The 16,944-nt window shown below is 45.4% G+C and overlaps 1 protein-coding gene across 1 annotated transcript in view; it reads left to right on the top strand.

Annotated features, from left to right (window-relative positions):
- The first annotated feature begins 55 nt into the window (after positions 1-55).
- l(3)76BDm (trafficking protein particle complex subunit 8 homolog l(3)76BDm) overlaps positions 56-16,944 on the top strand; it is a 136,851-nt gene continuing 119,962 nt past the window's right edge. Inside the window, exon 1 of the mRNA XM_068360097.1 lies at positions 56-388. Coding sequence (XP_068216198.1) covers positions 232-388 — 157 coding nt within the window. The 5' untranslated portion in view covers positions 56-231. The remainder of the gene's footprint in view (positions 389-16,944) is intronic.

The raw sequence follows: 16,944 nt of genomic DNA, 5'->3' as shown, positions 1-16,944 counted from the left end.
TCATTTGTCTACTCTGCTGATTATAGACGACATGACCGAGGTAAATGTATAGACAACTTGACAGATCTGAAATCATCTGTTTACAAGGGGCGAGGACTGATGAACTCGTTCTTAATTTGATGGTCAGTCGGTGACGGGGCAATTAAAATCCCAAATTAATCCCTCTTACGGTCAAGTGACATATCGATATGATCTGATGTGAGGTTAGACGTCTGTGTAGTGACCGTCAAAATGGCACAGTGTAAATTAACGCCGCCGGAATATATACAGAATGCCTTTGCTCCCCAAGTGGCCGTGTTATGCAGTGAGGATGCAGACAATTTGTGCCTGAAAAACAATTTAAGATTTGTCGAGTTGATTCAACCTTTTTGTCGCCTCAATGTCGAGAGTAAGTCTTGTTTTATTTCACTTTTTGTTCCTAGGTAATGTTGATAGTCTAGTTTGGGCTTAGTCTAGGCCAACTAGCTAGTTTGCCTAGCGCGAGGTTAGGTGCCGGTAGGTTAGACTAATTCGCCTATTTCGAGCTTATATATGCTGTAGGCTGTTTCATCCTAGCTGGCAAATGGAGTCGAACCACTGTTTGAAAGCTCGTCGCTGATTGGCTGTTGGTTCAGGCATTCACCCTTCCCTTTATCTTTATATGTAAGGGAACTTATTATTTGTAAGAAAAAATCATCACATAATTGGGAGTGGTATAAAGATTCGTGGTGTATGTACGAAAGCGGCCACTTGTATGTATTATTATGTCTAACTTAGAATACGGCAGTGTAAGGGGGGTCGCAGGGGCGTTAGGCTCCCCCTGTAAGGTAAGTAGGGATGGACACAGCTTGTGGTTTAAGTTAGTTGATGTCCATTTTTAATCAATGCGTGAGGAGCTGGCCGCTGATATACAAAGGCTCCAAAGATTCTCAGGTGATAGCTTCTCTTCAACTCACATTTTAAAATTTATTTTAGACAAAGTGGATATTTTTTCACCAAAATTATAGTGTTTTATTATCATTTGGTCTGTTACCAAAGAACCAAGTAGATACGACGCAAAATAAATGAGCTACGTAGGAAAAGAATAAAAAAAATCTCATGAGTAACAATTTTGATGACGATGGGTGATCGCGTGCGGGTGGGAAGCCTGCAGCATCTACAAAACCTCGCCCAAATTTGCAACGATATCGCGGTACAAAGTCAAATATTTCGCCATTATTTTCCCTCCTTGCATTATATTTTTTTAGGTTCATGACATTCAAGAGGATTTTTGCTACAAAATTTACATATTTTTATTTTGTTTTGCATGACATTCATATATAATAAAACAGCATATAAAAAGAGGTAAATATATGATACTTTAATTTCTAGCTAAATACATGAACTATATATTATTCCTACTAGCTATCTTGTGTTTTATAAATTTCTGACCATGATTATTGGGGCAAACCGCCCATACATGAGTTTTTGGGCCCCCGTATGTAAAGACTATTAGGGGGAACCCCAGTTGGAACCCAGGTTTTTTGGTTTGGAAAATGTCATAAATGAGTGACTTGCAGCCTTAATAATGGTCAGAAATGCAAAATAAGCACCAGATAACCAATTGGGAAAGTATATGGTGCATGTTAGTGACTGAAATGAATCCAAAACATGATTATTTAACACTTGAGATTTGTAAAAGGGTACAAAACCTAACAAACCCACCTAACGTAACCTAGTAGTTCCCAGGTCACAACCCCTAGCCTGGGGCTATTCTCCCGGACCCCCTTCTCAGCCCACCACCCCTAGCTAGGGGACAAGCTTCCCCCCTTCCCAGGTCACAACCGCTAGCCGGTGTGACGATCTGAACGATCCCCAGGTCTCAGAATTCTCCTTGACATTGTATAATGGTTCTTTTCCGCCATTAGCTCGTTTCGCTTGCATGAAAATAAAACATCAAGCTCGTATGTACTGGCAAGCGGTAATGTTGAGCTGCGCACGCTAACATTACAGGAAAATAAAACATCAACCTCGTATGCACTGGCAAACGGTAATGTTCGCGCATGCGCAGATTATCAAGGAGAATTCTGAGACCGGGAGATCGTTCAGACTGTCACACCGGACCCCCCCTTCCTAGGTCACAAACTAAAAGTAAATCGCAAATAAATCCTTGCGCATGAAAAAGTAAATCACAAATACTTTCTTGCCTTATGATTGACACCGCCTCCTTTTTTTTTGTTGGTCTTGGCAATCTTTACAGAAGCTTTGCAGTAGAAAGTGTGCTGGCCTTCCCTAAAAATTAAGTCAGAATTGTACCTTTGAGGCATTATTTCGCTGTTATATTTTTGATTTCACATGAGTAACAATAGCTTTACACTGAACGGAGAGCATTTCCATCATAATCAATTGCCGATATAAATGAAATTAAACTAAATTTCAAAATAGATTGATGTACTTACGTTAAGTTCCCTCTTGGAGACGTCTTTACATGATGGTGGTTAAGTTGAAACTGAAGGGGAAGGTGGAAAAAAAATGGCTGTTGTAGAACAACAATCGGGAACTTAGGAAGAAGTACTTGTAGGCTGTTAATTGGTTTAAAAAACCACCTGACAGTACATCATTGTAAGTGCACAGAAACCAAGCATGCGCAATAAGTCCCCTTCAGCCTCTCAGATGTAAACAATGGACTTGGAGTGAAAACATACTTCACATTTTAATCGACCAATACATAAGTTATTATGCCCCGGCCCCTATTAAACATATAGAGAAAAAATCAAACTAGCTAGCACTCGTCCATTTCTTATAACGAATTCCAGTTTCGCTAGTAATTAAAGTATTATATATTTACCCAAAAAAGTTGTATAAAGTTTTTTGAGCTCTCGTTTTACTTCAACTTGTACTTTTTCGTATATTTCTTTTTAAGATATGGCCATTTTTTCAAGGTAACACTCATCATTTACCTTTATTGTGTGTGTGACCAAAGAACCAGGTAGATATTACGCAAACTAAGTGAGGTGTCAAGCAAAAATTACATCATGTACCTCGGACAAATGCAATGTTTTGCTCCGTCGTTGGTTAGCGGGAGGGGAGAATGCCTGAACCAACAGCCAATCAGCGACGAGCTTTCAAACCGTGGTTCGGTTCAATTTGCCTGCTAGGATAAAACAGACTTTAGTATACTATATTGCCGAGCTTTGTTGTCTAGGGTAGTCTAGTAATAGTAACAGAATTATTATTTGGGAAGCTACAACCCTAGGTGGAAAAGCAGAATGCTATAAGCCAGAAAGGCTCCAACAAGGAAAATAGCCCAGTGAGGAAGAGAGATAACGAAACTACAAGAAAAGTAATTAACAATTAAGGTAAAATATTTTAAGAACATTAACAGCGTTAGAATAAATATTTCATATATAAACTATAAAAGCTTCAAACAACAAGAGGAAGAGAAATAAGATAGAATAGTGGGTACAGTAATTCTATACAATAGCTCCACCAGCAAGTTATCAAATTTAAGTACTTTCACTAAAAATACTGAAGTCCAAGGTTTTATTTGATATATAAATCTAAGCGGTGCTAGGTCTAGAAGGGGTTTAAAATTCAAAATTAAATTTGACCCACCTGAAAAAACTAAGTCCCTCGACTTCATAGCTCTCTCAAATTCCTCTTCAGACTGATCTCACGTTTGTTTGTGTGTGAGTTAAAAACATGGATAATGTCATTATTACACCATCGACTGTATTCTATGTAGCAAGACGTCACCCAAACATTATCGTTTTTAAGCAATGATGATTATCCACATTTTATTTGGGACTAGTATTTTAACAAAACTAGAATCACGTGACTTGAATACCCAGTCAGGTGACAGTTTTACTAGGAAACAAACACTTTTCAAGACTTTTCACACAACTTCTACCGCTAATTTTTCAGTCTTTTGAGAGCCATGGAGGGGTGTGAACCTTCAACATCTGGTGCGGTTTCTTATTTACTACCTACTTTTACATCATTGTCTGTGGATTTTCTCCCAAGTTCTTGTCCCAATTGTTATATAAATTATAAAGATTTTGTTTTGCATTATTGTGGTAACATCGAAAGAATAATAAAGTACTGCCAAGATCACAGAGTTATTAAAAGTGAAAGTGACACTATTTGCCCCACCTACGGATCTAAGAGCTGAATTGATATTAAGCAAAAAACCATTTTCAATATTAAACTTAGCCGGTGATCATATAGCTGTCAGCTCTGCTGCCCGACAGAAAAACCTAAGGACAAAATACGCCAGCGATCGCTATACAGGTGGGGGTGTACATCAACAGCGCCATCTGTCGAGCAGGTACTCAAGTACTCCATGTCAACACAGAACCAATTTTCTCTCTGTCGTGCCACTGGCAAGACCTACTAAATACGCTGTTACTAACTGGATTTGTTTTCACAACTATTTGGTGAAGTACACTATTCCAGTTTTGAGCTTTCGCTATGCAGGGGTTTTATCTTCATCTCAAAACTTGAACTCGTTTTGGATAGATTTAATTATGGTGACAAAGAGAGTATGGACTCTCTTTCACTTTTAAATGGCCGACCCTTCCCTTAGACGGAAGTGTGTTTAGGTTTTTAGTAATTTTGCTTATCACGTTATAGATCTATATGTTTTATATCTCTCCGCCTTTATTAGGCCTCTTCGATTAACTTTCCATTTATTTTAAACATATAAAAATAGATTTTTATGTTTTGTTTATATGCGACCTTTCCTGATAGTAGGCGGTCCTAACTTGGAACCGAAGTTAATCAACGTTGAGCCTGTTATATCGTATTTAACCTTTAAAGAATTTAAAACTTTTTAAATTTAATGTTTTATGAAAGAATTTCTTTGATAGTCTTCGTACTGTTTTCAAAGATGAACTAACGTTTAGTTTTTTAGACTACGCAGTTGTTGACGTTCAGGACGTTCAACATGTGCTCTATCGTTACGATAGAGAGAGAGTGTATCACGGTTTCACTTTGCAGGAAGAGTAAATCGATTCTGACGTTTCGTTCATTCTTTCTTAGCTTAAATGGTTTAAATTCTAAATTAAAGGAACTTTTTATTTGGAAAACCTTTCAGTTTTTTCCTTTAGCCATATAACATGTTTTTTTGACGATATATAATTGGGCTCTTCTCTCAGGTGCGAAATCAAGAGAGAAAGAGAGAGATAGATAGAGACGGAGGGAGAGAGAGGAAAAAATAAAACGTTCCGTTCAAGCGGGTAACGTTGTTCTCGTGTACTCTCCTCCCTAGTCGCTGTACGGGGAAGAAGGTAAAACGTTTCTAGGGTTTTATTCTTGTCCCCAGGCTATGTGCGGTGAGATATTGTAAACGTAGTTTATTTGAACTAGTGTTTAGTCTCTTTCCCAGCCACTGAATTCTTTATCCTTATATGTTTTCTGTTTTTGCTAGTATTAATGAGCTGCATTATACGACTGTTTTCGCAATTACTACCTTTTAATGAAGGGTAGAATTGCGTGTTTCAGGTAGAAATCAGTAAAAGTTTCGATTTCAGTGACATAAGTGCAAAACAGAAAATCGAAGTGATAAAGTGATATGCGCAAAGTGTTACAGCGTTGCGTCCGAGGGTTCGTCTGTTCGTGCCTGTCGTTCACCTAGTCCGGGACCTCTTGCAAGCTCCCAAGCCCAGGGGAGAAGTAATGTCGAACGACTTATGCGTTCGTCAGGCCTTGATCAACGAACAGACGTTTCCCTCCGTGGTTTCGGGCGTATCTACCCAAGATCGCCCCACCCACACAAAGACGAGAGAGCCCATTTACTTCTCGTCTGCGGAAGAGGTTTCTCGTAAGAAACCATGGACCAAGGTCTCGCAGCTTATTAAGTGCAAGTCGGTCCCTTCTGCGCAAGTCCAACGGCCCAGTTGTAGCCACTGGGTCAGTTCGGACTCGCTGCAGTCTTCCGACGACTGCTCACCTCCTTAGAGAGGCAAAGCGGTACCGCAACAGGCAGTAACTCCGTCTGTTGCCGCACCAGCTGTTGTAGACCCTGAGTGGTCTTTGCTGCAGTCTATGCAGACTCAGTTAGCTGCTGTTATGCAGGAGTATCGTGCGGAGAAGGTTGACGCTGCACCCGTTAGCCTACAACCTACCGCGGTTGTGCGCCCAGCAGACGCTGAGGCTGCCTGCTCCCACACTCCAGCTGTGAGAGCTCCTCCACCCATGCGCAGTCGACCCTGCCAGACGCATGCTGACGTTCACAGACGCACGGAACCCTCCGTTGATGTTCGTGTGCTACCACAACAACAGGAGGGTGGAGTTAAGCTGCCGTGTTTTGACGCGGTGCGTCAACCTCCGCATTCTAGAGTTGTTTTGACTGCTCAGTATAGACAGTCAAAGTAGTCTCGAGTGAACACTGTATGTCCTCACGCTCCCGTTGTGGTTGACAGTTCAGTTGTTGACAGTTCACAGTCTATCAAGCAGTTACATGACGTTGCCTTCTGGTCTGCTACTAATGCACCAGTGCTGTATGTCCTCACGCACCTGTTGTGGTTGACAGTTCAGTTTTTGACAGTTCACAGACTGTCAAGCAGTTACATGACGTTGCCTTCTGGTCTGCTACTAATGCACCAGTGCTGTATGTCCTCACGCACCTGTTGTGGTTGACAGTTCAGTTTTTGACAGTTCACAGACTGTCAAGCAGTTACATAACGTTGCCTTCTGGTCTGCTGCTAATGCACCAGTGAGACCCTCACTGAGATAACCTAGCTTTTCTCGGACAAGGTTCCTGTAGATGAGAAAGTGCTGTTCTCCCTCCTACTGATATTCCTTTGAGGACTCTGTCATTTGGAGAGGAGCCTTAAGCTGCTTAGCCTCCTATGGACTTTAATTAAATCATGATGATTTTTTAAGGATCTTCGTCCGGATCTTGTAACTGCTGCTCCTCGTTCGCCTAACGCCAGAACTTACACTAGGCCTAGCTACTTCGAAGCCGTTGTTGTTAAGCTAGTGCTCTCTCGCTCTCCTAGAGAGCGTTACGTTGGCTAGGCGACTGGTTTTTGCACCAGGAGGAGTTTTAGGGATACAGCCTTTGATTTCCCTTCTTTTAAACTGGCTTATAGAGCGAGAGTCTGATAGGACACGAGAGAAGTTCTCGGCTTGGGAGTTCATGCCTCTGCCCAGATAGACTTCTCAATTCTGGTAGACTCGCCCTGGCGCCTAGCCAGGAGACGCTCCAAGTTGTTTACAGGTCAACTTCTCAACTTTTGCGAGCCTTTGAAGTTTTGCTGTACTATTATGTCACACATAACAAGCTTCCAGGGATGGTAAATGGTTCCGCATCAGTCGCTAACCCCGTCTGTTGCCACACCTGCTCCCGTAGACCCTAAATAGGCTTTGCTGCAAGACATGCAGTCCAAGCTTGTGTCCTTGATAGAGGACTTTAATACGGAGAAGAACCTTCTGGCCAACAACCTTCCAACCGGTGGGTTGTGCGCCCTGTTGACGCTGAGGTATCCTACTCGCGTCTGCCAGTTGAGGTGGTTCCTCCACCGATGCGACCCAGTGTGGGTTGCCAGTCGCACGTTGACGCTAAGCGACGCTCGGAGGTGGTTGTTGACGTTCAGTGTCACTAGGAAGACGTTCAACAACCAGCAGAGGTGACTTGTTGTGAGGCAGTGCGTCAACCTCAGCAACCCGGTAGGGTGTTGACTGCACAACCCAGACAGTCTAGACAGTTTCGGGTTGACGCTGTACTTCCTCGCGCACCCATGGTTGTTGACAGTTCACAGACTGTGCAGCAGTGCCATGATATTGCGTCCGGCTCCGTCACGCATCCACCAGTGCGACCGGATTCAGCGAGTCAGATGTTGCCCACTCCGTTGCCGTTTCCTCATCAGTTTCGGATGAGGAACCCTCTGATGAGGACGTTGCTGAACAAGACGATCAACCCCCAGCCCTGCTATCCATCCAGAAGATGCTGAAGAAGGAACGCGGCCCAGTCAGGCTGTGGATGAGTCTGGTAGGGACGCTGTCATCCGTGGATCAGTTTGTGTCACTAGGAAGACTACACCTCCGTCCTCTTCTATACCATCTAGCTTTTCACTGGAAAAAGGACAAGACGCTAGAAGCGGTCTCGATCCCGGTTTCCGGAAAGATAAAGTCTGGTCTGACTTGGTGAAAGGACTATATCAACCTTAGAGAGGGTCTTCCCCTGACTGTTCAGACTCCCAACCACGTTCTCTTCTCGGACGCATCGGACGTAGGCTGGGGTGCGACATTAGACGGTAGGGAATGCTCGGGATTATGGAACTCGAGTCAAAGGACAATGCATTTCACTGCAAGAAGCTACTGGCAGTACGTCTGACCTGGAAAAGCTTCAGGTCTCTCTTTCAAGGCAAAGTGGTGGAGGTGAACTCGGACAACACCACGGCTTTGGCGTACATCTCCAAGCAAGGAGGGACCTACTCTCTGACATGGTACGAGATCGCAAGGGACCTCCTCACCTGGTCAAAAGGTCTAGACATTTCACTAGTAACGAGGTTCATCCAAGGCAACTTGAATGTCATGGCAGATTGTCTCAGTCGGAAGGGACAAATAATTCCAACAGAATGGACCCTCCACAAGGATGTTTGCAAGAGACTTTGGGCCACCTGGGGCCAGCCAACCATAGATCTCTTCGCAACCTCGATGACCAAGAGGCTCCCAATATTTTGCTCACCAATCCCGGACCCAGCAGCAGTTCATATAGATGCCTTTCTCCTAGATTGGTCACATCTAGATCTATATGCATTCCCTCCGTTCAAGATTGTCAACAAGGTACTGCAGAAGTTCGCCTCTCACGAAGGGACAAGGTTGACGCTAGTTGCTTCCCTCTGGCCCGCGAGAGAATGGCTCACCGAGGTACTTCGATGGCTAGTAGACGTTCCCAGAACGCTTCCCCTAAGGGTGGACCTTCTACGTCAGCCACGCGTAAAGAAGGTACACCAAGGCCTCCACGCTCTTCGTCTGACTGCCTTCAAACTTTCGAAAGACTCTCGAGAGCTAGAGGCTTTTCGAAGGAGGCAACCAGAGCGATTACTAGAGCAAGGAGAACATCCACCCTTAGAGTCTACCAATCGAAGTGGGAAATCTTCCGAAACTGGTGCAAGTCAGTATCCGTATCCTCGACCAGTACCTCTGTAACTCAAATAGCTGACTTTCTCTTATATCTGAGGAAAGAAAGATCTCTTTCAGCTCCCAATATCAAGGGTTACAGAAGCATGTTGGCATCAGTCTTCCGTCACAGAGGCTTAGATCTTTCCAACAATAAAGATCTACAGGACCTCCTCAAGTCTTTTGAGACCACGAAGGAGCGTCGTTTGGTTACACCTGGTTGTAATTTAGACGTGGTACTAAGATTCCTTATGTCAGACAGGTTCGAACCTCTACAATCAGCCTCCCTGAAAGATCTCACCTTTAAGACTCTTTTCCTGATATGCTTAGCCACAGCTAAAAGTCAGTGAGATTCATATCTTCAGCAAGAACATCGGATTCTCATCCGAAACGGCTACATGTTCTACAACTTGGTTTTCTAGCCAAACACGAGCTGCCTTCTCGGCCTTGACCAATATCGTTCGATATTCCAAACTTATCGTATGGTTGGAAATGAATTAGAAAGAGTCTTATGTCCTGTAAGAGCTCTTAAGTTCTGTTTAAAACCTTTACGAGGCCCGTCTGAAGCTTTATGGTGTTCAGTTAAGAATCCATCTTTGCCTATGTCAAAGAATGCTTTATCCTATTTTATCAGACTGTTAATACGAGAAGCTCATTCCCATCTGAATGAGGAAGACCAAGCTTTGCTGAAGGTAAGGACACACGAAGTTAGAGCTGTCACAACTTCCTTGGCCTTTAAACAAATTAGATCTCTGCAAAGTATATTCGACGCAACCTATTGGAAAAGCAATCAGTGTTCGCGTCTTTTTATCTTAAGAATGTCCAGTCTCTTTACGAGAACTGCTACACTCTGGGACCATTCGTAGCAACGAGTGCAGTAGTGGGTGAGGGCTCAACCACTACAATTCCCTAATTCCATAACCTTTTTTAATCTTTCTCTTGAAATGTTTTATTATTGTTTTTGGGTTGTCCGGAAGGCTAAGAAGCCTTTCGCATCCTACTTGATTTGGCGGGTGGTCAAAGTCATTTCTTGAGAAGCGCCTAGATTAGAGGTTTTGATGAGGTCCTTTAGTATGGGTTGCAACCCTTCATACTTCAGCTCCTAGGAGTCGCTCAGCATCCTATGAGGATCGCGAGGCTCAGTAAGGAAGACGTACATAAAAAGGCAGAGTAATTGTTCAAGTCTACTTCCTTACCAGGTACTTATTTATTTTATGTTTGTTATTTTGAATAACTGCTAAAATGAAATACAAAATACTTAGCTCATAATAATGTCAACATGTAATGCTGGTCTCTACCCACCCCCCTGGGTGTGAATCAGCTATATGATCACCGGCTAAGTTTAATATTGAAAAATGTTATTTTCATTAGTAAAATAAATTTTTGAATATACTTACCCGGTGATCATAAATTAAAGGACCCTCCCTTCCTCCCCAATAGAGACCCAGTGGGCAGAGGAGAAAATTGGTTCTGTGTTGACATGGAGTACTTGAGTACCTGCTCGACAGATGGCGCTGTTGATGTACACCCCCACCTGTATAGCGATCGCTGGCGTATTTTGTCCTTAGGTTTTTCTGTCGGGCAGCAGAGCTGACAGCTAAATGATCACCGGGTAAGTATATTCAAAAATTTATTTTACTAATGAAAATAACATTTTGTTCCGTAACTGGAATACAAACCACGCTATTTAATAGGGGTATTACTTTTGGTGTAGCTGAAATGACGAGCCAGTAATTTTTAACGAAGGTTAACTACCCACACCGCTAGTTAGTGAGGGTAGGGAGGGTAGCTTGCTACCGCTCCCCCTCACACACCTGTGATTGAGCTCACTTTGCTTTCGGCTCGGATGGTGATCGGACGCTGCTCTCATCCTTGCTGACAATTGGCAGCCATAAATGCTTTTTGTTCTTTTCTTTTTTCTTAGACTGTGTACGTGAAGTTGGCCTCTGCTACCATGCGCACCTGCCCTGGTCTTCCCGACAGCCCCTATGGAACATTCATGTCGGTGGTCGAGACCGATCCTCACGCACTTTGTCCTTCTTGCAGGGGCCAACGGTGTGATAGTGTCAACAAGTGTTGGGAGTGGTATTCTTCCCAGTGGGAGAGGTTTTTGCGACGGCGGAAGAAGTCCAAGCGGGATGTTTCTCCTTCGAAGGTTGCTTCGGAGGTTGCTTCGAAGGAAGGAAAACCCAAGGCCTCTTCTTCCGTTGCCCAAACCTCCTCCAAAGCTTCTACTCGGTCGGTCTCTTTCGAGAGACCGTTGAGTAGTAGCGTAGACCGAATTATTTCTGTCCAACCTCGGGTCTTGAGAGATGGCGTTGCTTCCCCTAGCAGAGCAGCACCACCTCTCCCCCCGGGGGAGGCCATGTCACTAACTTCCCTTTTACAGATTTGGTCCTCCTTGGGGCTCACGGGTTCGCCCTCCAAGGAGGTTTTGCATGATTACATCCACCTGGGTGCTTCTGTCAAACAGTCGTTGTCACCGTCAGAGGTAGTTTCCCTGACACTTGTCGACGTTGTTGTGTCAGAGGTGTCTCATGCGGCGTCATCCATCTCCTCTGCCACTCCAGATTCTACGGTAGCTGACAGCTTAGTCGGGTGACTTTACTTTCAGAGACTCCTCTTCGGAGGACTGCAGATGGTCAGCTTGGTGATCCAACGGCCCCCAGAGGGCGCATCCATCGGAAGGCTCGCCTTCCTCTTCGCCAGAGGAGCCTCCAGACCGATCATCCATCACTGCACCTGGACCTCTCTGCAGATCGTTCGCAATCTCCTTTGGTGGATGGTCGTCCTTTTAAAGGACACATCAACCATCCACCCGACAGACCTGCCGACCTTCCATCACCGTTCCTGCATGGACCTAACAAGGCTCCACCTGAGTGCACTATTGCGCGCCAACGTACCGCGCACCACGCGCCCACGCAACCTGACTAGCGCTCACTAGCAGCTCGTCAGGCCCCAACACTGCGGCGCACAACCCATCTTGCTCGCCGTTACGCAGAGCAACAACCTCATGCGCCTACTAGACCAGAGTTCTACCACGCGCCCACGATCTCCTGCACGCCAGGGCTCTCCTTCTCCGACACGACCTGCGCTCACGCACCCACGATCTCCCATGCCCCAGCGCCCACCTGCGTGCCAACGTTCACCTACACGCCAACATGTGCGCCCCAGTCAAAACCTGCGCGCCATTAATCTCCAGCACGCAGGTTCGTAAGTGAGGCAACAACCCTGTTGCCCTCACCCGCATGCCAGCGCTCACCTGCGCGCACTCACAGAGATACGCGCGTGCCCTCTCTCTCCTAAATAAACGCGCCAACATTTTCCCGTGCGCCTATCATGGTTCTACTGCGCGCCCGCTCACTCGGAGACATTCTCTTGCGCGAGCGCCCTAATTCTTCGACAGACGCGTGCGAACACTCTCCCGTGTGCACATCGTGATTCTCCTACGCGCGCGAATATTCTCCCCTGCGCGATCACCGATATTTTCCATCGCGTGAGCACCAACACTCTCCCTCGCGCGAGCAACGACATTCTCCCTCGCGCGAGCACCGACATTCTCCCTCGCGCGAGCACCGACATTCTCCCTCGCGCGAGCACCGACATTCTCCCTCGCGCGAGCACCGACATTCTCCCTCGCGCGAGCACCGACATTCTCCCTCGCGCGAGCACCGACATTCTCCCTCGCGCGAGCACCGACATTCTCCCTCGCGCGAGCACCGACATTCTCCCTCGCGCGAGCACCGACATTCTCCCTCGCGCGAGCACCGACATTCTCCCTCGCGCGAGCACCGACATTCTCCCTCGCGCGAGCACCGACATTCTCCCTCGCGCGAGCACCGACATTCTCCCTCGCGCGAGCACCGACATTCTCCCTCGCGCGAGCACCGACATTCTCCCTCGCGCGAGCACCGACATTCTCCCTCGCGCGAGCACCGACATTCTCCCTCGCGCGAGCACCGACATTCTCCCTCGCGCGAGCACCGACATTCTCCCTCGCGCGAGCACCGACATTCTCCCTCGCGCGAGCACCGACATTCTCCCTCGCGCGAGCACCGACATTCTCCCTCGCGCGAGCGAGCTTGTGCACCACAAGGAACGACGTCCTGCAAGGTCGCAATCGCCTTATTCCCCTCCCCGCAAGTGCCGAACACCGCGTATTTTGGGAGAAGGGAAACATGCAGAGGGGTTCAGGATCCCATTCCGGTAACTCCTCCCAGGGATCCTTCGGTCCCTTTCCCTTCAGGGTATGTCTGACAGTGCGTCTGTCAGCCAACAGCCCTGATCAGAGCTGTAACCCAGGCTTTCAAGCCTGTCCTCTCTGATCTAGGACATGGAACCATGGCTTTCTCTACCCTTTTGAAGAGGAAAAGAGGAGTTCTGGATGTGGTCACTTCCCCGAGGGCAAAGCTGACTCCACTCAGACCATCAAGGCAAGTTCCTTCTATTTCTTGGAATAACTCTCCATCCCTTTCGGACGAAGATCTCCCGTCACCAAGGGAACCAGGCGAAGAGAGATATTCCCCCATCGCACCAATGGTGGAAACCTCTCTTCACATCGAGAGTTCCTCACAGTCCGGGAATAGAAGGGATATACAACACTCATCAATGTTGGAGTCCTACATCCTTCCCTGGAAGGAATCTAAAGACTCCAAAACATTGCCAAAGTCCTCCACTAGGGCTAGGATTGAGCCAGCCAGCCACTCAAGTAATATCCGTGATTCTCCCCAAAGACTCCAAAACTTTGCTGCAAGTCCTACAACAGGAGGAGACCAGCAGGAGTCAGAACACACATTTTGGCAGGTTCTGACTCTAATGAGGGTTCTCAACGGGTTTTCCGACCCAGAGATCCCCCCTCGAGAGGGCAAAGACACGGTCCTAGACTGCATCTTTGGTAATCAAAAACCCTCAAAGACTAGTGCAGCCCTGGTCTCAAGGGGTAAAGAGTACCAGGGACAAGATAGCCCAGCAGCTCTCCGAGTTGTCCTCCTCCAACCGTTCTGGTACCACGAACAAGCTCCTCCCACCTCCTCGCATACAGCAGAGGAGGTACTTTGAGATCCTGGAGGACCCTAGTTCAGCTCTTTCGCTTCACCATTTGCTGGAAGACCTAACCAGGGGAATCTCTCTTGAGAGACTCTCCAAGCGGTAGGTCTCGTTCTCGGCAGACGAGATCCTCAACCAGGAAAAGGTCACGAAGTGTGCTATGCAAGCTACTTCGTGGCTTGATATCTGGTTGGGAACCTTAGGTATATTGATACGATCTGGGGATTTCTCCAAGGAACGTACCAGGAAAGCTATGGAAACCTTCTTTCTCTCAGGTACTCGCATGATCGAGTTTCTTGCCCACCAGTTCTTGAACTTGTGGGCAAATACCATCCTGAAACATCGGGATGCATTAGCTGAGAGATTCCACCAGAAGGTCCCTAGCTCCGAGAACAATAGGCTCAGACATTCCTCCGTAGAGGAGTCTGTTCTGTTTGAGCCTAAGGATGTGGAACATGCTACTGAAAGGTGGAGGAAGTCCCATCAAGACACCCTCCTCCATAGGGCTTTAACATCTAAGCCTTATAAACCTCCAGCACCACAGCAGTCCCATCCAACCAAGACCACTACGATGACAACTGCAGCGAAGACAACGGTGTCTAAGCCCTGTTTGTGAGTCCTCCAGGGGAGGTAAAAATCCTAGAGGGAGCAGCCGAGGCCGCAAACGCTAGGATAGGCAGTCCCCTTGCATTTCCACCAGTGGAGGGATGCCTACAGAGTTGCGCGAACAGGTGGAAGCAATTCCTGGATAATCTCCATGATCAGTCTAGGATAGTGGTCCCGTTCATAACATCTCTACCTCCCCTGACCAGGAATCCAGTGTCATTGAATTCCCTTGCCATGCGATCGGCAAGGGGGCAAGCCCTTTGGGCAGAAGTCCAGACCCTGTTGAAGAAGGGCGCTCTCCAAGAGGTCCTCGACGGATCCCAAGGCTTCTTCAGCCGACTCTTTCTTGTAAAGAAGGCGTCTGGAGGCTGGAGACCAGTCATCGACCTCTCAGCTCTGAACAAGTTTGTCAAACAAACTCCGTTCAGCATGGAGTCGGCAGACACGGTCTGATTAGCAGTAAGACCGCAAGACTTTATGTGCACACTGGACCTAAAGGACGCGTACTTCCAGATCCCAGTCGATCTGTCTTCAAGGAAGTACTTAAGATTCAGCCTGGACAACAGAATATACCAGTTCAAGGTGCTGTGCTTCGGTCTTTCCACAGCACCACAAGTCTTCACCAGAGTGTTCACCCTAGTATCATCTTGGGCACACAGGATTGGTATCCGTCTCCTCCGTTATCTGGATAACTGGCTAATCCTAGCAGACTCTATGTCAGGGGTGGGCAAACTTTTCAGTGTAAGGGCCACATTAAAAAAAATAAAATTTTACTGGGCCGCATAGTATATTTTCCAGTATACCTGTAATTGATATCTACAATAGCCAAAATATATTGTTTTCAAACTGAAAATGCAATTAGCATTTTAAAGTACTGTAGACTAGAGGATTCCCATGAAACGCATTTATTTAGAAAAACAATTTATTTAAAAAAAAAAAAGCAAAGTAACTCTGTTTAAGAAATAGAAAAATAATATATTTTTATTAATCAATAATTTGGAGTAGAAGTTCAAGGTAAACATATAAATTAAATCCAAAAAGATATATTTTATATATTTAGGGAAAACTTCACATGAAGCATATTTGCTTGAAAACAAAGTAACTCAATTTAAAGACAAGAAATATTTGTATTGATATTTTAAAGCAGTAACTTCACATGAAACATAAACATTTATTAGACAAGCAAAGTAGCTCAGCAACTGAGCAACAGAAGTATCAAAATGACTCAGTGAGAATGATGCAATTGACTGCAATCATTTACCAGTTTGTTGAAATTAGGTGTCAAGTTGCTTGTACTGATTCTTAACACTGACTGAAGATTCAAGTCTGTGAGAAGTGACCTGTTCTTTGACTTGTTAACTTTCAATATAGAAAAAGTCTGCTCATATATGTAAGTTGATGCAAATATCACAAACATCTTTCTTGCAAAATTTTTCAGATTTATAAACTTTTCTGAGTGCAGAGATGCATAAAACTCGACCAGTGGTTTATTTTCAAAGAGCCTCTTTAAAGAGTTGTCGGCTTGCAAATCAATCAGTTCTACCTGCAGTTCTTCAGCAGCTGTTTCAACGTCACAGGCAAAAGGTGAGCTGAGCAAATCAAACTGCCCTTCAATTGCCTTGAAATCGGCAAATCTTCTGATAAATTCATCTCTTAGAACCGTCAACTGGTAACTGTATTTGTCTGATAGTGCTTGTGTAACAGTTCGTGTTTTCAACAGAGGAAAATGAACAAAGTTTTGCTCTTTAAGCTGCTTGGAAAAAAGTTGAAGTTTCAATTGAAATGCTTTCACTTCCACATACAATTCATGTGCAAATAAACCTTTGCCTTGTAGTTTTGTGTTTAACTCATTCAGCTTTTGCATAATGTCCACAGCAAATGCAAAATCACAAACCCATTCGTCACACTCCATTTCCCTTGAAAAGTCACAAGAAATGTCTTTCATATTAAAAAACAAGACAATCTCTTCTTTAACGTCCCACATCCTCTTCAATACTTTCCCCATACTTAACCATCGGATATTTGTGTGGTACAGCACATCAGTAAAATCAGCCTCGATGTCTTCCAAGAAGCTTCGGAATTGCCTGTGATTCAGTCCCCGTGCTCTTATTAAGTTCACTGCACGCACCACTGGATCCATAACGTGTTTGAGTTTAAAAGATGATCTACAGAGGCTTTCTTGATGTATGATGCAGTGAAAAGACAACA

This window comes from Palaemon carinicauda, chromosome 36 (genome assembly GCF_036898095.1).
Source record: "Palaemon carinicauda isolate YSFRI2023 chromosome 36, ASM3689809v2, whole genome shotgun sequence".
NCBI classification, from domain to species: domain Eukaryota; kingdom Metazoa; phylum Arthropoda; class Malacostraca; order Decapoda; family Palaemonidae; genus Palaemon; species Palaemon carinicauda.
Note: the sequence above shows the minus strand (reverse complement) of the source record. Positions and strands in the feature narration are given on the sequence as shown.